The 25,756-nt window shown below is 43.4% G+C and overlaps 1 protein-coding gene across 1 annotated transcript in view; it reads left to right on the top strand.

The window, feature by feature from the left end:
* Window positions 1-297: 297 nt before the first annotated feature.
* The window catches only part of LOC126469674 (aarF domain-containing kinase 1), a 152,665-nt gene continuing 127,206 nt past the window's right edge, over window positions 298-25,756 (top strand). Inside the window, exon 1 of the mRNA XM_050096824.1 lies at window positions 298-541. Coding sequence (XP_049952781.1) covers window positions 407-541 — 135 coding nt within the window. The 5' untranslated portion in view covers window positions 298-406. The remainder of the gene's footprint in view (window positions 542-25,756) is intronic.

Here is a 25,756-nt window from a genome sequence, read left to right as displayed (position 1 = left end):
CTTATGCTGTGTTGTTCACTAAAACCGAGTAACATTTACTATATAAAACAAATATCACGTGCAGACGACATAAATAGCGAACAAGAAGCAATTGTAAACACTCGTCTGCTAATGTTTTGGGAGATCCAAGATGGCGGCAGGCCCCGCCCACTGCCTTCAAAACAACGTACAGCGCAAGTCTGTAGCGCCATCTCCCCTTATTCTACCTCCATGCGCGAGACGCACGTTCAGCAACTTGTAGTAACATCTTTGTCCAACTTATTCATGATTTCAGTGATGTTTGATAGCTGTGTGTCTGAGCATCTTTGTAAAGAATAGTTGTGGTATGAATTTGAATGGTGTTAGTAGCTGTGTGTTGTTTTGAGAGTGAAATTTGTGTGCTGTTTGTCATTTACGGTCTTCAACAATGCTCAAGTTTGGGACTCTTATTAAGTACGGTCTCCTGGGCTCTGCCACAGTAGGAGCAGTTGCTTCATGGAAGGCAAACCAGTATGATATTAGTTCAATTGGAATAGTACGTTTCGGGAGGGCTGCGTCAACTGTGAGTATTAATTAATTGTAAAGGCTGGCTGATTAGTTTGTTTCTCGTTAACGCAATATGTTTCGTTTGAGCATTTTTTAAATATCTTTTAAGGAAAGTGAGTGACAAGACAGAAACTGTAACATGTTTTAATATCTAGAGCACGGAAGATGTTGAAGTGCTGTAACGTATTAAACTATCATCTTTCCGTACATTATAAGCAACGCTTTTACCCGTGTCGGATGTAATGTTTCCTTAACACAAGAGCTAAATTTCGTGTACTTTCTGTACGTGTTGTAATATAGGGTTATTTGAAAGTTTTCGGTTGTACAGTAAGTGATTGAAAGGTTTACGTGCCTCGAATATGCCATGTATCATTCAGGTTTGGTCCTATTTAACAATTCAAGTCTCTTTGCGTCAATTTCATGAAGAACCAAATCTGGGTTTGTGTTAAACGACTTTATTTATTTATTTATTCAAACTATGACAAACGTGAAACAGGCTTATCTGACGGAGATTTCAAACCCGTTTCAGCTAAATGCGAATGTGTCTAAATCAGCACATCTATTTTGCATTAAGTGCAGCTTGCTGTGATACAGCTGTCCACGCTAGTCTATTCGTGTTAGCCACGTTATTCCTGCATACCCGCCGCATCGTAGTCTTGCAGTAAAATTTTTGCCCACCACGCTCCATTACAAAATTGACGCTTACAATACGCCCCAAGACGTGTCATATCTGCTGATTACTCATTTTAGCCAAATCGTGCCTTGGATGTCCTTTCTCGCCAGTTACATTCAGTTACGATAAAAGACTTCAAATATTGGATATTCGGTAGTGACATTGGCATATTGTTGCTGACACATATTTGAATCTATATGAAAATTGTTTTGTGCAACTTCTGGACTTTATATCCAATAATTCTATCTAGAAACGCGGTCAATACAAGAGCAACAAACATAATGATGAATATGAAATAGTACTCTTTTTAGACACTTCTTGATATTACTAGTATGCATTTCATATCGACTTCACTTTTGCCTTTGTCATTTTTCTGCCCAAATAGCAAATCATATCTAATGCTCTCTCATTTCTTAATCAAGATTGTTTTCTCATTATCACTTGATTAATTAGAATATATTCAATACAGGTATCTTAATTTTATTTATCATCTTATCAAGTCTCCATTCTTTACAACTGATCTTAAAAATCATTTGCTGCGTGTTGGAGAACGACAGCTACCTGCAGCCCCCCCCCCCCCCCCGAAAAAACTCTTTAATGTCTATTCCAGAATTTTCATTGGTTTCTTTTACTGCTCCCTCTGTGTAGAGATTTAATAGCATTATGAATATGCTATGACCACTGTAGATTCCCATCTAGCGTACTGTCAGATCCTGTGGTTCTTTCACCCTGAGCCTGGTTTCCGTAAGAGTTGCAGATAACCTTTCACTCCCTATATTTTATCTCTGTTATCTTCTGAATTTGAGATAGAGGAGTCTGGTCGACATTCTCAGAAGTTTCCTAAATCTACAAATGCTAGAATCAAGTTTTGCCTTTCTATGCTGTTTCCTAGAATGAGTAATGGGTCAGTATTTCCTCAGGTGTTCATATATTTCCATGAAATGTGATTTCCCCTAAGTTTGCCTCTCAGTGTTAATATTCTTCTACAATTAATTTGCAACCATGTATTTTTTAAAACTGATATTTTGGTAATAACACAGTCAGTCTGTGCCTTCTTTGGAATTAGAATTATTACATTCATCTTGAAATATGGGGTTATTTTGCCTGTCTCATACACATTGCGTACCATTCACAGTAGTTTTGTCATGGTATATTCTCTTGAGGATCTCTGTTATTCTGAAGGAAACTCTAGGTACCTTGTTTTATCTTAGTTCTTCCAACATTCTGTCAGATTTCTCTTATAGTATCAAATCTACATTTCATTTGCATTTCCTGTATATCTAATTTTTTGTGTCTGATTTCCTTGTTGCCTACCTCATGTGCTGCATTTTTATGTTTTATTCTTTTGTCCATTAAATTCAGTGTCTTGTTAGCTAAGGATTTCTCTTGTTAATTGTCTCTCTGCTGGTTTCTCTGCTGCCTTTGCCGATTCATCTTTCATAGTTACTCATTTTTGTCGTACTACTTTCATGCGTTTGTCAGTTTTTGCTTAATGCTTTGACAGCTAAAATCCACCAAATCTCTGTGGTATCTCCTTAATCTTCTAGCTTTCTGAAAGTTCCAAAGTTATACTCTACAGTTTATAACCAATAAATAATGGTCATGGTCAGTTGTCAACTGCCCCCTGGAAATTTTGCGTAGTTTCAAATCTGGTTTCTGAATGTCTTATATAAGCTGAAATGTTCTGGTGTCCACAGGGTTCTTCCAAGTATACAACTTCCTTTTGTGATTCTTAAACAAAGTGTTAGCAATGAGTGAATGGTGCTCTATGTCCATAGCCGAGTGGGCAATGCGACAGACCCTCACATGAGACACCCAGGGTTAATTCCAACTACTGCCAGGGGTTTTTTTCTTGGTGGGAGGACTGGAGCGGGGTGCACTCAAGCTTTGTGATGCCAATTGAGGAGTTGTGTGATTGGGAGGTAGTGACACAAAGGTCGAAACGTTGACAGTGGCTGGGAGTGCGGTATGTTGACTCCTTGCCCCTCCATAGTTCATCTGATAATGAACAACTGAGTATGATACAGCATTTGATCAATTATTGTTTGATCTTCAGGCCTAATTCCTTTTCCTCAGTCCGTCATCCTTCTTTCCCTTCTCCTTCCATCGTGATTAAATTGTCTCGCACGACAAACTGGATAATTTCTTCTCTCATGTTGTACATGCTTTTTCTTCATCTACAGAGCTAGTTGGCGAATACACTAATCCTACTGTTTGTTCTCTCTCTCTCTCTCTCTCTCTCTCTCTCTCTCTCTCTCTCTCTCTCTCTCTCTCTGCGCTTTAATAATACATACACTTTACATTTCATAGTTGTCTATCCAGTCTAATTTTCTTGCTCATTAGTAAATCTTCACGAGCAAAAGCCCTTGGCCCTGCACTATAGTGATTCTCACTATAATAAAGTTCAACCTTTCCATTTCTATTTTCAAATTCTCTAACTCACCTAGATGATTAAGTGATCTAATATTTCACTCTCGGACCCACTGAATGTCAGACTATTTTTTTTTCTGGTAACATCCTCCAGAGTAGTCGCCATCTTGAGATCTGAATGGTCAGTATTTTACTCAAGATATCTTCCTTATTAGACCACACAGCAGAGCAGAATGGTGGTGGGGAAATATAGTGGCTTTAATTTCCCCATAATTTCACCTGTTTGCAGTTCCAACATAATAAGGATCTTCTGCCCAGTAGGCAGTGTTAAAAAGCCAGGTCAGGCATCCAAATACTGAAAAGACTGCTGTCCATGTAGGTAAACCTATGATCTGGTTATCTGTATTGCTGAGGCACACAAGCCATCCCACTATGGCGAGGTTGATGATTTCTGGGGGGGGAGGGGGTGGAAGTGGGGGATAGCTGTTACTGAATTTTATAAACAAACCCAGAAATTATTGTCACAGATCTTATCCAGCCTAACCAGAAGTTAGGCTGGTCTTTAAAATTGCAACAACAAAAAGACAGTGACGAGTTTTTCCTTATTGTGTATCTACAGTATTACAGGAAGAATATATTATTAACTTTTCAGCTAAATTGCACAAAACTCGGATAAAATACGAGTACATTCCGTGCTGCTTGAGCTCTGGTAGTGTGTTTGTTGACAGTAAAGGCTGAAGAGTGGTACCAGTCCTGTGTCTAGCGTTATTCTTGGGTGCACTCATTGGTCCACTCCATTGCTGCCACATTGTCCCTATCCTGAATCAAAGTGCATGACATGGCTGTATTATCCTGCTTGGCTGAGTGAACAATCTTTTCTCTCAGGTGCTAGGTGCACAAGTCCACTGACAACTTGTATGCATTGGAGCCCATAGGTGCCATATTCTTATGGCAGTTGTGAAGTTCCAATGAACATGATTAACAGTGTTGCAGATCAGTGAACTCAGATCTCAGTAGGCAACCATCCTGTCCTGCTGCTACCATATTCAGGCATCCATTGGTAGTTCCTCTTCCTTACACAAAGCATAACATAATCTCATAAACAAACAACATTCAAAAGCATTCTTCCCTTAAATACAGAATGTGAAAGAGTAAAAGAGCTGATTGTGGTTAAAGAGTTATCTGTAACATAGCTTGTTTCAAAAAATCACATTGTTATACTGTTCTTTGGTATATATCCAATACCATTTTAAATTTGAACAGATTTTTATGGCTTGGGTTTTGAAAATTGATTTCACTGCCCTGTCTCAAGGAGTTGATAATAGATATGCATGCATTTCCCATTATTAATGCTTTATTAAACCAATCGTATGCTGAAATACTGATGGTTCGCGTATCCAAGGATGTAGTACACTTTATGCCTATTAGATGTTCGTTGCATGTCATCCTCATGGTGATTATATTTTTATGGCTAGCAATGTATAAGTAGTAGAAGTACAATTCATTGTATCATTTTGTAAATCCATTTTGGTTGCAAAAGCCATGGCAGAGGACTAACAAATTGAGAATACCAATTAATGACAGAAAACTGTAACCTTATTTTGAGAATAGGTACCATATTAAAAACCTTGCTCCTCAGTAAATGTTTATTAGGCGGGGGATGTACTGAACCACAATCTCTGAATGTCAATATGCTGTGTACAATTCTTTGGAGGTACAAACTCCTGCAATGAAAATCAATCTCTCTCTCTCTCTCTCTCTCTTTCTCTCTCTCTCTCTCTCTCTCTCTCTCTCTCTCTCTCTCTCTCTCTCTCTGTTTAGTTGATGTGCTTGGCACTACAGGTGGTTTCTGCATATACAATAACAAACATAAATTAACTTACAATTGGATGGGCACTCAAAACAATGCTTCCTCCAGTCTGTCAACAAAAGTATCATTTACCTGGTTTTGTACATATTCATATGAAATTCCTCAAGGGAATTTTAAGAAATTGCATAAACATTATTGTTTCATGTGTATTTCATTAGACACTGCATGTGGCACACAGTTAGAAAATACAGATGTAGGACAGTAAACTAATATTAATGAATAATAACTGATTTTATTAGTTTTAGGACAATCATTTATCAGTGTGCACATAAATATGAATCAGTAAAAGGCAAAAGTTGCAGGACATAGTCTTCCTGATTTATGATGTACTTTACTAGGAACAATAGATTTCAGTTTAATATTAGGTCTCAATGTTGGACGATAAATAGTTTGGACATGAAGAGAATTGAAGCTTTCGAAATGTGGTGCTACAGAAGAATGCTGAAGATTAGATGGGTAGATCACATAACTAATGATGAAGTATGGAATAGAATTGGGGAGAAGAGGAGTATGTGGCACAACTTCACAAAAAGAATGGACTGGTTAGTAGGACGTGTTCTGAGGCATCAAGGGATCACAAATTTTAGCATTGGAGGGCAGCGTGGAGGGTAAAAATCATAGAGGGAGACCAAGAGATGAATACACTAAGCAGATTCAGAAGGATGTAGGTTGCAGTAAGTACTGGGAGATGAAGAAGTGTGCACAGGATAGGGTAGCATGGAGAGCTGCATCAAACCAGTCTCAGGACTGAAGACCACAACAACAACATGTTGAGTCAGGAGGAATGTTCAATATGAGTCCTTGGCTTTGGCCAGTGATGTAATGTTAATGGTTGCTGTTGCATCAACATTTGGTGCATGTATTCAGTTATGTTGTTAGTTGGTGAAATCAATGTCTGTGAAAAGCAAATAAAGAGCTAGTTGTGCTGACAGACTGGAGTGAAGCATAGCCCATTTCAAGAAATCAGCAATGGACATAATGTTATAGTTGCCATATAGTTTACAGCATTTGTCGCATGTTTCCTACGTCACTGGTCAAAGCTGATGACTGGTATTGAACATTCCTCTGTATTCTTCAGTGTTTTGTTTTATTTCACTAATCCTGCTGCCATTAAAAAAAAAGTTATTTGTCAGCCCCATCAATATTTTGTGCAATAAAATGGACTTGCTGCATTTTATAACAATTAAGGTCTCACTGTGAACCACGAGTTTTTCCTCTCCAGTACATGATTTGTTGTATTTGACAGTTCATGAACTGAATCTGTAACTGCTCTGCTTGTATAACTCAAAAATATATCAGCTTTGGAATTACAAGCTACAGTTAAAGGCATTTCCTTAATGTGAACCAGAGGAAGCACTGTGACTGGTATAGATTGTTTATAAACATGCAATGTTAGGGTATATCAGTTATAATGTAATATCATTGCTTGCTAAGTGAGATTATAGGGGAAGGATGAAATCACTTCAGTGCCTTAACTCTAATAATGAAGGTCCTTATATAAATGAAACCCTGGTGATGAGCATACGATTTCAAAATATACATTGGAAAAAACACCACCTCTATTAAAAGACAGAAGATGGAGTTTATTATTCAGCTGTGTACCCACTGCCCTGTATGTTTTGATAAGAATAGCCACCAAAGATACAATGAAAAGTGGAATGTATATTGGAAAGAGAGATTACTTTCTCAGAGATGCATTGTAATGGCAATAAGCCAAAATATTAGAGCTAATGATGTTCAGAAGAAATTTGAACATACAGGGTGATTCCTCCTCCCACTGTGTACAAACTCCAGGGAATGATCAATGAGAGGACACAGAACAAAAAAGGTCTACTGATTTTATGTCCGGAAATGCATGGTTTCCGTGCTAGATAAGATTTATTCAATCGTACATTGTTACAAATACTATGGTGCATTACGTGCCGTACCATGCAACCGCAGTCACAGTATGTATTGAAAATGGTTTCCGTGTGCCTCAGTGCACGTGCATTACACGCTGTAGCATGTTCTGTGTGACACGTCACATGTTAGCACCAGCCAGGCTGCATCTGAACAGTGTCAAAGGCAGCATGAATACCTGCTCCAGTGTCTGCATGTCTGGAATGGATGCTGCAAACACAATACTTTTGAGATGGCCCCATAACCAGAAATCACACAGGTTGAGATCCAGTGAACAAGTAGGCCATGCAACTGGAACCCCTCATCCAATCCATCAACAGGGAAGACACAATTGAGATGCATCCAGATGTTAATTGTGAAGTGGGCTAGAGCACCACTATCTAACAGACATACTTTTCCTCAAATCATCAATGGCACTTCTTCCAGCAGGGGATGCAAAGTCACCCACAAGAAATGCTGATAGTTCTGGACTGTTTAGTGATGTGGAAGGACAACTGGTCTCAAAATAGTTGCCAATTATCCTCACCCACACATTCCAGTTGCACCGATGCTGATGATTAACTGTAACCATACCATGGGGGTTCTGCATACTACCCCACAGATGACTTCCGAAAGTTGAAGATACCACTCTGCATAAAGGTGGCATCACCTGTGAACAGGACGGATGACACAAATCCAGGAATCGTAGTTGCCTGGTGAAGAAACCAGTGACAAAACTGCTCCCAATGTGGAAAGTCAGTTGCTAGTAAGCCCTGCACATGCTGTAAGTGATAAGGTTAGTAACAATTGTCACAGGGAATGTTCCACACGGTTGTCTGGCTTACCTTGTACTAGTGGGCCAACTGCCTGGTACTGACACGGTGGTTGCCTTCCACAGTGTTAATCATATTTTCCTCCAAGGCTGGTGTCCAAACATTTTGGGTATGTCTTTCATGATTTCTGCTTCCTGAAATGACCCTGCCTGGGACAAATGGCAAAACACTGTTGCAAACATTGGATAGTTGCACAGGTCACACTAATACTCAAGAAACGTGATAGGAGTAATCCACTAAATTACAGACCCATATCATTAACATCAACGTGCAGCAGGATTTTGGAACATAAGTTTTGTTCGTACGTATTACCTTGAAGAGAATGGTCTATTGAAACACAGTCAAAACGGGTTTAGAAAACATCATAGTTGTGAAACACAACTAGCTCTTGCCACACATGAAGTGTTCAGTGTTATTGCAAGAGATTTCAAATTGATTCCGTGTTTCTAGATTTCCAAAAGACTTTTTATACTGTGCCACACAAGCGGCTTGTAGTGAAATTGTGTGCTTATGGAATATGATCTATTATGTGACTGAATTCATGATTTCCTGTCAGAGAGGGCACAGTTCATAGTAACTGACAGAAAGGCCTCGAGTCAAACAGAAGTGATTTCTGGTGTTCCCCAAGGTAGTGTTAAAAGCCCTCTGCTGTTTCTTATCTACGTAAACAATTTGGGAGACAATCTGAGATCGTTTGCAGATGATGCTGTCATTTATTGGCCAGTAAACTCATCAGTAGATCAAAACAAATCGTAAAATGGTTTAGAAAAAATACCTGAATAGTGCGAAAATTGGCAATTGATCCTAAATAATGAAAAGTATGAGCTCATCCACATGTTGATTTTTGATTTGATTTTAACAGGAGAGCTAAAACAGCTTAGGTCTAACCCGCCACTGCCCGAACCGAAACTAGGTTTATTGTGCGGTATCGCTCCCTGTATATCTAGTAAAGCCAACCAGTGCCCTTAAATAGTGCAAGGAGTCACTCTACCAGTTTTTTGTTAGACACAGTTTCTTCAGGTCTAGTTGTTCCAAAGATTCTGTATCTTTCACTCTCCAGTGCCATGCATTCAAAGATTAGGTGTGATGCAGTTTCTTCACCCTCATCACAGATCCTACATTTAGGGTCCTCTTCCATTATACCCATTGCGTGTAGGTGTTTTTTGAAGTTCCCATGGCCGGTCATCAGTCCAGTCATTAGTTTGATTTCTTTCCTGTTCAATCCCAGGATTACAGAGCTTCTTTTAAAACATGGCTTGGGCATCATTACCTTACCATGTTTTTGTTTATGGACCTTGGTCCAATATCCTACGTGCTGTTTCCTAAGCCAGTTCCGTAGTTCTAATTTCATCGTAGCCTTGGTAATTGTCAAGACAGGTTCCGGTCCAATAAATGGAGTTGTTGCGCCCATCCTAGCCAATCTATCGGCTTGTTCATTGCCACAGATCCCTGAGTGGCCAGGGACTTGCACTAGGTACACCCTATTGCTTCCCCCTAGCTCCACCAGAGCCCTGTGGCAATCTGCAACAATCTTAGATCTTGTTGCAGGAGCTGCCAATGATTTCAGGGCTACCTGGCTGTCTGAATAGATGTAGATGCTACGATCATTGTAGCACCTATTCATATTCTCCTCCACACATGCCCTGATTGCAGTAATTTCGGCTTGGAGTACAGAGGCCAGTTTCCCTAGAGAGATGCTGCTCTCCAGTCTTGGCTGAACCCCGTACAGCCCTGCTCCAACACCTTGATCTGTTTTCGACCCATCGGTGAACCAAATGATGTCCCCCGTACGGTGTCGAACTGCTTTCTCCCACTGCTCCCTACTTCCAATTATTATGTTGTAAGGCTTGTTGAAGCAGTTAGGAGTTATTATATAGTCAGTGGGCATTTCCCCAGCCATACCTATATTTACCTCACTCACTATGTTAGTGTGTGATTCTGGATATCCCAGTTTTGGCCAGTTTTAAGTCTGTATGCCCCAGCTGCTGCCTCCATCTTAACCCAAAGGTGAAGTGGAGGCATATCCAGCATGGCTTCCATTCCAGCGTTTGGCGTGCTGCTAATTCTGCCCGTTATGGCTAAGCAGGCCAATCTCTGCGCCTTAGTTCCTCAATGAGTTCGTTCACCACTAGATTCCACAATAGGGGAGAAAAAACTCCTCCTTGTGGGCAGCCTCTAGTGGTCTTAACCACCATCTTTTCATTCATCTTGGTAGCCTCTACCTTCCTTCCACTAAGCATGGCTCTGGTCCACCTACATATAGTGGTCCACAGATAATGCACCTCTGCTGCCCTTACCATGGAATCGAAGGTCGTGTTACTGAAGGCCCCCCCGATATCCAGGAAGATGCAGAAGGCTATTTCATGGAAGTGAAGTGCTTTTTCCACCTTCCCGACGAGTTGCTGGAGAGCTGTTTCACATGATTTACCTGGTTGGTATGCATGTTGGTTCAGGTGTAGAGGGACCCTACGTAGCCTCCTCTCCCCAACATATACATTAACCAGTTTTTCCAGTGTTTTGAGAATGGAGGAGGACAGACTGATTGCTCTCATATGCTTGGCCTTGGTATGATCAATACATGTTTGTTTGTTTATTGAACCAGAGACCTAGAAATGATGGTGAGGCTTCATCCCGCCGTAGCCCTCAATGGTTCACAACCCCACAACAGGCCACAGCAGTCCACCCACCCCACACTGAACTCAGGGTTATTGTGTGGTTTGGCCCCCAGTGGACCCCCGTCCCCTGGGAACATCTCATACCAGATGAGTGTAACCCCAAATGTTTGCGTGGTTGAGTAATTATGGTGTACACGTATGTGGAAACAGTGTTTGCGCAGCAATCGTCAACATAGTGTAACTGAGGCGGAATAAGGGGAACCAGCTCGCATTTTTCGAGGCAGATGGAAAACCACCTTAAAAACCATCCACAGACTGGCTGGCACACCGGACCTTGACACTAATCCACTGGGTGGATTCATCCCAGGAACTGGCACGCTTTTCACACTCTGGAAGGAGCGCATTAGACCGCGTGGCTAGCCGGACAGGCAAGGGCATCCACATGAGTGATACAAGGAATCCATTAAACTTCAGTTACTCGATAAATCACTCTAATCTAAAGGTGTAATTTCAACTAAATACCTAAGTGAATATGGATTGGGGGTAAGAAATGAAAGAGGAAGCCGCTAGGTTTCAGATAGATTATATAATGGTAAGACAGAGATTTAGGAACCACGTTTTAAATTGTAAGACATTTCGAGGGGCAGATGTGGACTCTGACCACAATCTATTGGTTATGAACTGTAGATTAAAACTGAAGAAACTCCAAAAAGGTGGTAATTTAAGGAGATGGGACCTGGATAAACTGACTAAACCAGGGGTTGTACAGAGTTTCAGGGAGAGGATAAGGGAACAATTGACAAGAATGGGGGAAAGAAATACAGTAGAAGAAGAATGGGTAGCTTTAAGGGATGAAGTAGTGAAGACAGCAGAGGATCAAGTGGGTAAAAAGATGAGGGCTAGTGGAAATACTTGAGTAACAGAAGAAATATCGAATTTAATGGATGAAAGGAGAAGATATAAAAATGCAGTAAATGAAGCAGGCAAAAAGGAATACAAACATCTCAAAAATGAGATTGACAGGAAGAGTAAAATGGCTAAGCAGGGATGGCTAGAGGACAAATGTAAGGATGTAGAGGTTTGTCTCACTAGGGGTAAGATAGATACTGCCTACAGGAAAATTAAAGAGACCTTTGGAGAAAAGCTCAGATGGAAACCCAGTTCTAAGCAAAGAAGGTAAAGCAGAAAGGTGGAAGGAGTATATAGAGGGTTTATACAAGGGCGATGCACTTGAGAACAATATTATGGGAATGGAAGAGGATGTAGATGAAGATGAAATGGGAGATAAGATACCATAAGAGTTTGACAGAGCACTGAAAGACCTGAGTCGAAACAAGGCCCCGGTAGTAGACAACATTCCATTAGAACTACTGACAGCCTTAGGAGAGCCAGTCATGACAAAACTCTACCATCCGGTGAGCAAGATGTATGAGACAGGGGAAATACCCTCAGACTTCAAGAAGAATATAATACGAGGGCAGTTCAATAAGTAATGCAACACATTTTTTTTCTGAAACAGGGGTTGTTTTATTCAGCATTGAAATACACCAGGTTATTCCCTAATCTTTTAACTACACAATACTATTTTTCAACGTAATCTCCATTCAATGCTACGGCCTTACGCCACCTTGAAATGAGGGCCTGTATGACTGCACGGTACCATTCCACTGGTCGATGTTGGAGCCAACGTCGTACTGCATCAATAACTTCTTCATCATCCCCGTAGTGCCTCCCACGGATTGCGTCCTTCATTGAGCCAAACATATGTAAATCAGACGGTGCGAGGTCGGGGCTGTAGGGTGCATGAGGAAGAACAGTCCACTGAAGTTTTTTGAGCTCCTCTCGGGTGCGAAGACTTGTGTGAGGTCTCGCGTTGTCATGATGAAGGAGAAGTTCGTTCAGATTTTTGTGCCTACGAACACGCTGAAGTCGTTTCTTCAATTTCTGAAGAGTAGCACAATACACTTCAGAGTTGATCGTTTGACCATGGAGAAGGACATCGAACAGAATAACCCCTTCAGCGTCCCAGAAGACTGTAACCATGACTTTACCGGCTGAGGGTATGGCTTTAAACTTTTTCTTGATAGGGGAGTGGGTGTGGCGCCACTCCATTGATTGCCGTTTTGTTTCAGGTTCGAAGTGATGAACCCATGTTTCATCGCCTGTGACAGTCTTTGACAAGAAATTATCACCCTCAGCCACATGACGAGCAAGCAATTCCGCACAGATGGTTCTCCTTTGCTCTTTATGGTGTTCGGTTAGACAACGAGGGACCCAGCGGGAACAAACCTTTGAATATCCCAACTGGTGAACAGTTGTGACAGCACTACCAACAGAGATGTCAAGTTGAGCACTGAGTTGTTTGATGGTGATCCGTCGATCATCTCGAACGAGTGTGTTCGCACGCTCCGCCATTGCAGGAGTCACAGCTGTGCACGGCCGGACCGCACGCGGGAGATCAGTCTTGCTTGACCTTGCGGCGATGATGACACATGCTTTGCCCAACGACTCACCGTGCTTTTGTCCACTGCCAAATCACCGTAGACATTCTGCAGGCGCCTATGAATATCTGAGATGCCCTGGTTTTCTGCCAAAAGAAACTCGATCACTGCCCGTTGTTTGCAACGCACATCCGTTACAGATGCCATTTTAACAGCTCCGTACAGCGCTGCCACCTGTCGGAAGTCAATGAAATTATCCGAGACGAAGCGGGAATGTTTGAAAATATTCCACAAGAAATTTCCGGTTTTTTCAACCAAAATTTGCCGAGAAAAAAAGTGTTGCATTACTTATTGAACTGGCCTCGTAATTCCAATTGCAAAGAAAGCAGGTGTTGACAGATGTGAAAATTACCGAACTATCAGTTTAATAAGTCACAGCTGCAAAATACTAATACGAATTCCTTACAGACAAATGGAAAAACTAGTAGAAGCCGACCTCGGGGAAGATCAGTTTGGATTCCGTAGAAATGTCGGAACATGTGAGGCAATACTGACACTACGACTTATCTTAGAAGAAAGATTAAGGAAAGGCAAACCTACGTTTCTAGCATTTGTAGACTTAGAGAAAGCTTTTGACAATGTTGACTGGAATACTCTCTTTCAAATTCTGAAGGCGGCAGGGGTAAAATACAGGGAGCGAAAAGCTATTTACAATTTGTACAGATACCAGATGGCAGTTATAAGAGTCGAGGCACATCAAAAGGAAGCAGTGGTTGGGAATGGAGTGAGACAGGGTTGTAGCCTCTCCTCGATGTTATTCAATCTGTATATTGTGCAAGCAGTTAAGGAAACAAAAGAAAAATTCAGAGTAGGTATTAAAATCCATGGAGAAGAAATAAAAACTTTGAGGTTCACTGATGACATAGTAATTCTGTCAGAGATAGCAAAGGACTTGGAAGAGCAGTTGAACGGAATGGACAGTGTCTTGAAAGGAGAATATAAGATGAACATCAACAAAAGCAAAACGAGGATAATGGAATGTAGTCGAATTAAATCAGGTGATACTCAGGGAATTAGATTAGGAAATGAGACACTTAAAGTAGGAAAGGAGTTTTGCTATTTGGGGAGCAAACTAACTGAGGATGGTCGAAGTAGAGAGGATATAAAATGTAGACTGGCAATGGCAAGGAAAGCATTTCTGAAGAAGAGAAATTTGTTAACATTGAGTATAGATTTGTCAGGAAGTCGTTTCTGGAAGTATTTGTATTGAATGTAGCCATGTATGAAATTGAAACATGGATGATAAATAGTTTGGACAAGAAGAGAATAGAAGCGTTCGAAATGTGGTGCTACAGAAGAATGCTGAAGATCGGATCGGTAGATCACATAACTAATGAGGAGGTATTGAATAGAATTGGGGAGAAGAGAAATATGTGGAACAACTTGACTAGGAGAAGGGATCGGTTGGTAGGACATGTTCTGAGGCATCAAGGGATCACCAGTCTGGTACTGGAGTGCAGCGTGGAGGGTAAAGATCGTAGAGGGAGACCAAGAGATGAATATACTAAGCAGATTCAGGATGATGTAGGTTGCAGTAGGTACTGGGAGATGAAGAAGCTTGCACAGGATAGAGTAGCATGGAGAGCTGCATCAAACCAATCTCAGGACTGAAATCAAACCAATCTCAGGACTGAAGACCACAGCAGCAGCAGCAAACCTAGGAATTACAATTGTGAAAAGTTAATTTTGATGGAATACATAGAAAATGTCATGGGGAATTCAAACCAAAGACTCCGTCTTTTTGGCAGGACACTTAGAAAACAGATGTACAGAGAGACCACCTACACTACACTTGTCCTTCCTCTTTTGGAGTACTGTTGCATGGTCTGGTGTCCTTACCAGGTAGGATTAACAGAGTATGTCGAGAAAGTTCAAAGAAGAACAGTGCATTTTTCATTATTGCGAAATAGGGAAAGAGTTTCATGGACATGATGTAGGATTTGGGATGGACACCATTAAATCAAAGGCATTTTCCATTGCGGTGGGATCTTCTCACGAAATTTTGGTCACCAACTTTCTCCTCCGACTGCGAAAATATTTTTTTAAGCTCTACCTACATAGAGAGAGACAGTTATTATAATAAAGGAAATCAGAGCTCGGACGAAAGATATAGGTATTCATTTCTTGCCATGTGCTTTTTGAGAGTAGAATAATAGAGAATTATTGTGAAGGTGGTTCGATGAACCCTCAGCCAAGTGTGATTTGCAGAGTCTCCATGTGGATCTAGATGCTGTGGTTGTTGGTGGGAAAAGGTCTCCTGATACAACCTTGCTGCTCGTTACCATTTGCCTTTCCCTTAAGTAAATAGCATGGTGGCAAGCTCTTGATTCGAATACAGAACCATTGTGTACTTGCTGTATCACGTCCTGTACAAGGTGAGTTAGCCAGAGAAGAGAATCGGACATGTTACCAATTACAGTGGTAGGAGAAGACATTAGGGCATGACATATGAAGAACACTGTCACCATCTTCGAGGAAACCATGCATACTGTAATTGTGGCTGTGTTGTACAATGCGTATTAGACAGCAGTCTCTGTAACAAAGTATGATCGAATAAATTGTGTCTAGCATAGAAACCATGCATTTGCTGACATAAGTTCAGTACACTTTTTCGTCCCATATCCTCTCATTGATCAATCTCTAGAGTTTGTACCCAATCGAAAAAAATCACTCTGTATATTCAACTTCTGAACATCATTAGAGCAAATAATTCGGCTGATTGCCATAAGCACTGCGTCTCTGAGAAAGTAATCTCTCTTTCCAATATACATCCCACTTTTCACTGTATCTGTAGTGGTTATTATTATCAAAACAGACAGTGCAGATGAGTAATAAACTCCGTCTTTTGTTTCTTAGTAGCAGTTGTTTTTTCCAATGTTAATTTTGATATCATAGTTTCCATCACCAGGGCTTTATTTATGTAAGGACCTTCAGTGTGGTGCCCAACACAAGAAATGAATATCTGTGAATTTGCTGATCAGTCATCTATGACATCACTGTTAACTGTAGTGAAATGCCAAAGAAACTGGAATAGGCATTGGTATTCAAATGCAGTGATGTGTAAACTGGCAGAATATGGGCTGCAGTCGGCAACGTCACAACACGTGTCTGGCGCAGTTGTTACATCGGTTACTGCTGCTACAATGCCCGGTTATCGAGATATAAGTGAGTTTGAACATGGTGTTATAGTCAGTGTACGAGCGATGGGACACACCATTTCTGAGGGTAGCGAAGAAGTGGGGATTTTCTCATACGACCATTTCATGAGTATACCGTGAGTATCAGGAATCCAGTAAAACATCAAATCTCAGACATGGCTGTGGCCGGAGAAAGATCCTGCAAGAACAGTACCAATGACTGAAGAGAATCGTTCAATGTGACAGAAGTGCAACCCTTCTGCAAATTGCTGAAGAATTCGTTGCTGGGCCATCAAGAAGTGTTAGAGTACGAACCATTCCAAATCGCATCATCGATGTGGGCTTTTGGAGAAGATCCACTCGTGTACCCTTGTTGACTGCACGACAAAGCTTTACACCTCGTCTGGGCCCGTCAACACAGATTTGTTGCCTGATTGAATGAGTTGTTTCAAATTGTATCAAGCGGATGGATGTGTACGGGTATGGAGACAACCTCATGAATCCATGGAACCTGCATGTTAGCAATGGTCTGTTCAAGCTGGTGGAGGCTCTATAATGGTGTGGAGTGTGTGCATTTAGTGATATGGGACCCCGATACACCTAGATATGACTCTTGACAGGTGACACGTATGTAAGCACCCAGTCTGATCACTTGCATCCATCCATGTCCATAGTGCATTCCAACGGACATGGGCAATTCCAGCAGGACTATGCAACACTCCACACATCCAGAATTTCTAGAGAGTGGCTACAGCAACACACTTCTGAGTTTAAACACTTTCACTGTCCACCAAACTCCCCAGACATGAACATTGAGTGTACCTGGGATTCCTTGGAACGTGCTGTTCAGAAAGGATCTCCACCCCCTTGTACTCTTATGGATTTATGGACAGCCCTGCAGGATTCATGGTTTCATTTCCCTCCAGCACTGCTTTTGACATTAGTCAAGTCCATGCCACATCGTGTTGTGGAACTTTTGTGTGCTCCCAGGTGCCCTACACGACATTAGGCAGGTGTACCAGTTTTTTTTTGGCTCTTCATTGTAACTCCCACACATTTATTACAGCATCAAAGCATGCTGTCATGGATGGGAAACAGTAAATCGCCTTCAACTTCTCACGTTATCACTCCTGAGCAAACACAATAACTTATCATTATAGTGTGAGTGACATATTATCCAGTAGCTTTTTGTAAATAAATGGTGTACCGCAAGGAAGTGTATTCAGTGTCACTCTGTATCACTCTCTTTTCAATCACCATCAACTGCATTATTTCCGCAGTAAGTAGTTCAGTCCAATACTCACTTTTTGTGGCCAATTTCTTGCTTTTATTTTCCGTATTCAATCCTTGTCAACAACACATTAACTTCAGGTAATGAAGAGGTTCAAACACAAAAATAACAGGTTTTAAATTTTCATTAGGAAAAAACTTTGTGTAGGTGTTAGTCCTGTTTAATTTACCTGAACTGTACATATGCAATACCATTTTAAATTTCAACAACACAGGTTTTTGTGTCTTGGGTTTTTAAAATAGATTTCACTGCTATCTCTCAAGGAGTTGAAAGTAGATACGTGTACATATAACATCATAAATGCCATATGAATCCAACCTTTGAGGTTGCAAAGTCAAGATTTCTGTGGTTTTACAAGACGGTTGATCCCTCTTGATTTACGGTACAGTGGTGTTGTATGTGGATGTGCAGATATGGTGTGGTAAAAGTGCTGTCCACAATGAAGGGATTAGGTTGATGACTAGTACCGACCCTATCAGTTCTGTATCCTGCTTATGCAATGAGGCTGGCAAGCCACCAGGCTCAAGATGATGGCTTGTCATCAGGGTGAGGAGATGTACTCTGAAGATTCTGTCATCATTGTAATTATCAACAAAGTGACCCAACTTTTGTATGGCTGATAATGAAACATGCAGCAAAACCATTCTGATTCAGAGCACAAGAATGCCCTGTAGATTAGATACGCAGATGTTCAGATTATGAATTAGGAAAGGAGCAGGTCCGTCTAATTACAACTGTCAGATGTCATACATTACTAAACATGGTGTACCTCACACAACATTTTTAACTATATTTAAAGGAATTTAATGTTTTACATACTGGTGTATCCAATGAGGCAAATTGTCAACTGCTCCATTATTCCTCAGCACAAGATCTTGGTGTTCCATGTACACACATCAAAAAAAGTTTTGCATCACCTCGGTTCCTGGAGTTCAAGAACCTGTAGAGAAAATTGGAATAGAAATCAACACAAACATCATTTCTGCCCTTTTTATTGCTGATAAAAACCACAAATTGCATGTTGTACCACCATACAGCGAGACCCTCAGAGGTGGTGGTCGAGATTGCTGTACACACTGGTACCTCTAATACCCAGTAGCACATCCTCTTGCACTGATGCATGCCTGTATTCATCATGGCATACTATCCACAAGTTCATCAAGGCACTGTTGGTCCAGAGTGTCCCAATCAACAGCGATTTAGCGTAGATCCCTCAGAGTGGTTGGTACCCCCCAGGGGGTCCACAACTCTTTTGTGGCTACGTGCGCAGTGAACACGGGACCCCGAGCTAGTGTGGCCCTCCTTCCTTTCTGGGCTGCATACCTTCCTTTTCCACATCCTTCCCCCCCCCCCCCCCCCCGCCCCCAATCTCCCCCTCCCCCCCCCCCCCCCGCCCCCCCTCACCTCCGCCTCTTGCCTTCCCTTTCTCCCCTTTGGGAGTATGTTCAGTGCCTACGTCCGGAGACGGACGCTCGAAACTGTAAAACAGTCTCTCTTCTTCGCTTTCTCTGCTGGCAAGTCTTTGTCCTTCCTTTGTCCTCTTTTCCTTATCTCTTCTCTTTACCATTTTCTCCGCTGCGGCATTTGAGACCTCTCTCCTTTCCTTTCCCCTTTCCTTTCCTTTCCTTTCCTTTGTTCCTCCATTTTTCTTTTTTCCTCCCTGTGCATGTCTGAAAGCCGACCCACACATTCCCATGTATAGCCGGTGCCCCGGGTAGACAGGTAGGACTCGTACGTACCCCATGGTAACGGCCAGGCCCAGGGAGGGGTGATTACCTGAGCTGATACCTTCTGAAAGTGCCGATTGGTTCCTCTGTCCGTTTCTTGGAAGGTGTGACCTGAGGTGTGAACAATCACCTAAGGCGGGAGTGCCCTCAGAGAGGGCCCCCACAAGGATGGAGCGCACCATTGGAGACGCAGGTAATCATGGGGGATACTTCCACAGTGGTTTCCTCATAATCTACTATGTCTGCTCACAAGCGAAAGTTCAATGAGTCTCAGTCACGGACAATTCTTCTATCGTTGCCACAGTTCCTTGTTGTTTCTCGGTCGGACGAAGGTAAAGACTTCTCCACAGTCAACCCTTTCATTATTCAGAAAGGTGTCAACGCAATTGCAGGTCCTGTAAAGTCTTGTTCCTGATTACGAAATGGCACCTTGTTGTTAGAAACAGTCAGTGCCCTCCAGGCACAAAAATTGGTGGGTACTTCACTGTTCCACACCTTCCCTGTCCTGGTGGGAGCGCATCGCACTTTAAATTCATCATGTAGGATAGTTTATATACGCTCCCTCGACAGATTGTCCAACGAGGAAATTCAAAAATACCTGTCTGACCAGGGTGTAACGGCTGTTCATAGTCATGAAAAGGGTTGACAAGAACATTGATCCAACCTGTACTGTCTTCTTGACGTTTGACAGAGTTAAACTTCCATCGACCATAAAAGCGGGCTATGAGAATTTCCGTTCGCCCTTACATCCCAAACCCTATGCGTTGCTATCGGTGTAAGCGGTTACGTGTGGCAAGGATGCCCATGAGGGTGCTTGTCCACCTCCATCCCCTCATTGCATCAACTGTGTGGGTGACCACACTGCTTCCTCTAGAGATTGCCTCATTTTTAAAGACGAACGGCTCGTTCAGGAAATCAGAGTGAAGGAAAAGGTGTCGACCTTTCCTGCTCGAAAGTTATTTACCAGTAGAAAGCCCACTATACCTCACGCAGGTAAATACAGCACTGTCCTTGCCTCTCCTCAGCCAACAAAGGAGGCAGCCACACAGACTTCTGATCTCACCTTTAGTGCCATTGTCGTCAGGTCGGCCAGCGCAAAGATTGCCCGTTCAACCTCCCCACTCTCACCTGCTCACTCTATCGCTCACCCTTCATCGGGTTCTGCTAAATCCCAAGCCCCAAAATCAGACATTTGGACTTCCACAAAAGAGCCTACTCGTGAAGATTTTTTACGTACTCCGACTTGGCAACCATCGATTCCTTCTTCCTCTCAATGTCCTGTTTCCAAGAAGGCCAATAAGAAACCCAGTTCCTCTACTTCTCCGTCACGGCATGTCTCATCTACAGCACCACCTGGTGGTAACTGCCCTTGGCCGTCTTCTGTGTCGCCGAGGCACACTGCTGGCGGCCGATCAACCGGCAGATTGGTGGTGGCAGGAGCTGCTCCCGAACAACCTATGCATCAGGATCTTCTGCCTTCGGCTGAATGCCGTTCCACACTGTCGGTCGCCGGCTCTGAGCAGTTGTTGAGTTGAGGGCAACCTTGGTCACATTCTTCCCTTTTCTGTCCGCCCTGTGTCCATTCTCCATTGGAATATCCGCGGCATTCGAGCCAATCAGGATGAATTGTCGATCCTCTTATGATCCTACTCAGCGGTCATCTTCTGTGTTCAGGAAACAAAGCTGCTTCCCCACGATCGCTTTGTTTTCCCCCCATTTTCAGTCAGTCCGATTTGATCTCCCCTCTGTTGAAGGCACTCCAGCACATGGAGGACTCATGATTCTTCTCCATGATACTCTCCGTTATCACCCAATCCCATTAAACAGTTCCTCCCAAGCTGTCGCTGTCCCTCTTTCCCTTTCTGGATACACCTTTTCTCTTTGTACTGTATACATTCCATCGTCCACACCAATGGCAAGAGCTCATCTCCTTCATCTACTTGGTCAGCTTCTGCCCCCCTATTTGCTGGTTGGGGACTTCAATGCCCACCACCCGCTTTGGTGATCTCCGCGTCCTCCTCAGTATTGATAGACGTCTTCCACCAAGCGGATCTTGTTTGCCTCAACAGTGGGGACCCTACATTTTTGTCTGTCTCTACGACAAATTTTTCTCATTTGGATCTTTCAGTCGGTACTGTTCTGCTAGCTCGGCACTTTGAATGGTTCGCTCTTGCTGATACACAGTCGAGTGACCACTTTCCATGTGTCCTTAGATGGCAGCCACAAGTGCCATATATGCGCCCAAGACGCTGGTAGTTTGCCCAAGCCGATTGGACACTCTTTTCGTCTCTAGCAACATTCGATGACCGTCACTTTCCTAGCGTCGACGATGAGGTGACTCATATTAGAAGTTATTCTTACGGCTGCAGAACATTAAATACCTCGCACCTCCGATTTGCCCTGGCGCCCCCCAGTTCCTTGGTGGAACGAGGCATGCCGTGACGCAATACGTGAGCGGCGACGTGCTCTTCGCGTTTTGAGACACCATCCTACTTTGGCCAACTGTATCTGCTATAAGCAGTTCCGTGCGTGATGCCGTCGCGTCATCCGCGATAGCAAGAAGGCGAGTTGGGACTTCTTTACTAGCTCATTTAACACCTTCACTCCCTCCTCGGAAGTTTGGAGTCAGATTCGATGGTTATCTGTTCTGTCGCGCCTGGTTTCTCCCCGATCTCTGGGCTCACTGGGCTCACTGTCGCGCGCAAACACACACACACACACACACACACACACACACACACACACTCTCTCTCTCTCTCTCTCTCTCTCTCTCTCTCTCTCTCTCTCTCTCTCTCTCCCTCTCCCGCCCCAGGACCAGATGGTATCCACATCCAAATGTTGCTGCATTTATCATACCATAGTCTGCGTTACCTCCTTCGCCTTTATAATCGAATTTGGACCGACAGTACTTTTCCCAGAAGATGGCGGGAAGCTATCGTCGTTCCTGTAACGGAACCTGGAAAGGACAAAAATCTCCACTCTAGCTATTGCCCCATTGCTCTCACGAGTAGTGTATGTAAGGTTTTGGAGCATATGGTGAATTGCCGTTTAGCCTGGTGGCTGGAGTCCCGAAGTCTTTTAACACCTGCCCAATGCGGTTTCCGAAAGTATCGTTCTGCCGTTGACCATCTTGTTGTTCTCACAAATTATATCATGAACAATTTTCTCAGGAAACGCCAAACAGTAGCAATATTTTTTGGTCTGGAGAGAGCATAAGATACCTGTTGGAGCACAGGCGTCCTCCGCACGCTGTTATCTTGGGGCTTTCGAGGTCGGCTGCCCCTTTTTCTTCGTGAATTAATGGCAGAGCGCACATTTAGGGTGCGGATGAACACTACTTTCTCTCGTACTTTCTCCCAAGAAAACTGGGTACCCCAGGACACCGTGCTGAGTGTTGTACTGTTTGCCATTGCCATAAATCCAATTATGGATTGTCTCCTTCCTGATGTCTTGGGCTCCATCTTTGTGGATGATTTTGAGATCTGCTACAACTCTCAATGGACAAGCCTTCTTGAACGACGTCTTCAAGGATGTCTTGATCGCCTCCACTCTTGGAGCATCGAATCCGGCTTCCACTTTTCTCCCAGTAAGACCGTCAATTTTTGGCGTCGTACGGAGTTTCTTCTGCCTTCCTTACATCTAGGCCCTGTCAACCTTCCGTTCGCAGATGTTGCTAAATTCTTGGGTATTATGTTTGACAGAAAACTGTGCTGCTCCTCCCAAGTTTCCTATCTTTCGGCTCGCTGTCTGCGATCCCTCAACACCCTCCGTGTCCTAAATGGTACCTCCTGGGGAGTGGACCGAGTGATCCTTCTCCGCCTCTATCACGCCTTAGTGCACTCGAAATTGGTCTATGGAAACGTAGTTTACTCTTCTGCTCGGCCGTCTATTCTTCGGTGTCTTGACTCTGGCCACCACGGTGGATTACGTTTAGTGTCTGGAGCTTTTTACACCAGCCCTGTTGAAAGCCTTTATGCTGAGACTGCTGAACCTCAGCTGTCCAATCGGCGAGCTGTCCTCCTGAGTCGTTATGCTAGCCATCTATCTTCCATGCCGACTAATCCGGCCAATGACATTTTTTTCGACGCCTCCTTGGATTTAGGTTATGCAGGCCGCACTTCCCCTCTACTACCACCAGGAGTCCGCTTCTGTCAACTACTACATTCTCTTTCCTTCCACTTTCCTAAGAGTTTCTTAACTTGGGGTAAAGCACCGCCTTCGCTACGGCCTCGGACCTGCCTGCTCCGTGACCTTTGTCAGTTTCTCAAGGATGGTACCCCTTCTCTTGTTTTTCGTCGGGCATTTGCTGCTCTATGCACACAAATGAAGGATGCCACATTTATTTACACTGATGGCTCAAAAACATCGTTTGGTGTTGGGAGTGCCTATATTGTTGGCGACACCCCAAATAGATTTCGGCTTCCCGACCAGTGTTCGGTTTTTACTGCGGAGCTTTACGCTGTTCTCCAGGCTGTCCAATACATCCGTCGCCATCAGCGGATACAGTATGTTATCTGCCCAGATTCGCTCAGCTCTCTCCTCAGTCTCCAAGCTCTCTACCGCGTCCACCCTTTGGTCCACCAGATTCAGGACTGCATCCATTTGCTCCACTTGGGGGGCATCTCTGTGGCATTCCTCTGGATCCCAGGACATGTTGGTATCTGTGGAAATGAGGCAGCCGATACAGGGGCCAAAGCTGCAGTCTCTCTTCTTCAGCCCCCTATTTGCATGATTCCCTTCACCGATATACGGAGTGTTTTATATCGTTGTGTTGCTCTTCTACGGCACGCACATTGGTCGACACTTCCCAATAATAAGTTATGGGACGTGAAAGCGCTTCCCTGTGCTTGGACCTCTTCCTCCCGAACTCGTCGTCGGGAGGAGGTAATTTTAACTAGACTCCGGATAGGGCACTGTTTTTTTTAGCCATCGACATTTTTGAAGTGGCGATCCTCCCCCACTCTGTCCCCACTGCTCTCAACTGTGGATGGTGAGAGACCTTTTACTCAAGTGCCCCTATTTTACTCTGTTACACGCCCATCTACAGCTGTCGCCTGATATATCTTCCATTTTAGCAGATGACACGCGCTCAGATCGCGTTCTCGAGTTTATTAGTGCCAGTGAGATGACGTCAGTCATTTGAAGCTCTTTTTGGGGACAAACAACCCCCCTTCCATAGTGGTTTTTTAAGCTTTCCTTCTGTTTTTAGCTTCGCCACTTTTTTGAGTTTCGCTCCCATTGCTGCTGGTTTCCAGTTTCGTTTTTTTATCTTTTCCTAAGTCATGGACTGGGTGCTAATGACTGTAGCAGTTTTGCGCCCTAAAACCATAACAAAAAAAAAGTGGTTGGTGGGTCACGTCATCCATAAACAGCCCTTTCCAATCCATCGCTGGCTTGTTTGATGGGGTTCATGTGTGGAGAACATGCTGGCCACTCTAGTCAAGTGACGACTTTATTGGAAGGAAGTCATTGACAAGATATGCATGATAGGGGTGTGAATTCTCGTCCATGAAGACGAATCCCTCAGCAATATGCTGCCAATATGGTTGCATTATCAGTCAGAGGATAGCATTCATGTATTGTACTCCTCCCCCCAGGGAGTCCACAACTCTTTTGTGGATGTGTGAGTTGCAAACACAAGACCGCAAGCTACTGCGGCTCTTTTTCCTTTCCAGGCTGCATACCTTCATTTTCCATGCCCCTCCCCATCCCCTTCTCCACCCACTCCCCCCGCCACTTCCCTTCCCTTTCGCCCTCTTTCGTGCCTATGTCCGGAGACAGACGCTTGAAACTGTAAGACATGGTTTCTCTTCTTTGCTTTCTGTGCTGGAATGTCTCTGTCCTCTGTCTTTTTATTTTCCTTGCTTCTTCTCTTTACCCTCTTCTCCACTGTGTCATTTGAGACCCCTCTTCTTTCCTTTTCTTTGTTCCTCCCTTTCTCTTTCTTTCCTCCCAGTGTGTGTCTCAAAGCTGACCCATGCATTCCCACACCTAGCCAGTGATGGGGTAACGCATATTTCCCTGCCTCAGGTATACAAGTGGGTCATTTACGTACCCCCTGATAAAGGCCAGGCCCATGGAGGAGTGATAAGCCGACCTGGTACCTTCCGCATCTGCAGATTGGTCTCTCCATCTGTTTCTCGGGAGATGTGACCTGAGGTGTGTACAATCACCTCACGTGGGAGTGCCCTCAGAGAGAGCCCCCACGAGGAAGGAGCGCGCCATCGGAGATGCCAGTACTCATGGGGAATACTTTTGCAATGGTTTCCTCTACTCCTACAACTTCTGCCCTCAAGGGAAAGCTAGGTGAGCCTCAGCCACGGACAATTCTTCAAT

This window comes from Schistocerca serialis, chromosome 3, assembly GCF_023864345.2.
Source record: "Schistocerca serialis cubense isolate TAMUIC-IGC-003099 chromosome 3, iqSchSeri2.2, whole genome shotgun sequence".
Taxonomy (NCBI): Eukaryota; Metazoa; Arthropoda; class Insecta; order Orthoptera; family Acrididae; genus Schistocerca; species Schistocerca serialis.
The sequence above is the reverse complement of the archived record's forward strand: the minus strand, read 5'-3'. Positions and strand labels throughout refer to the sequence as shown.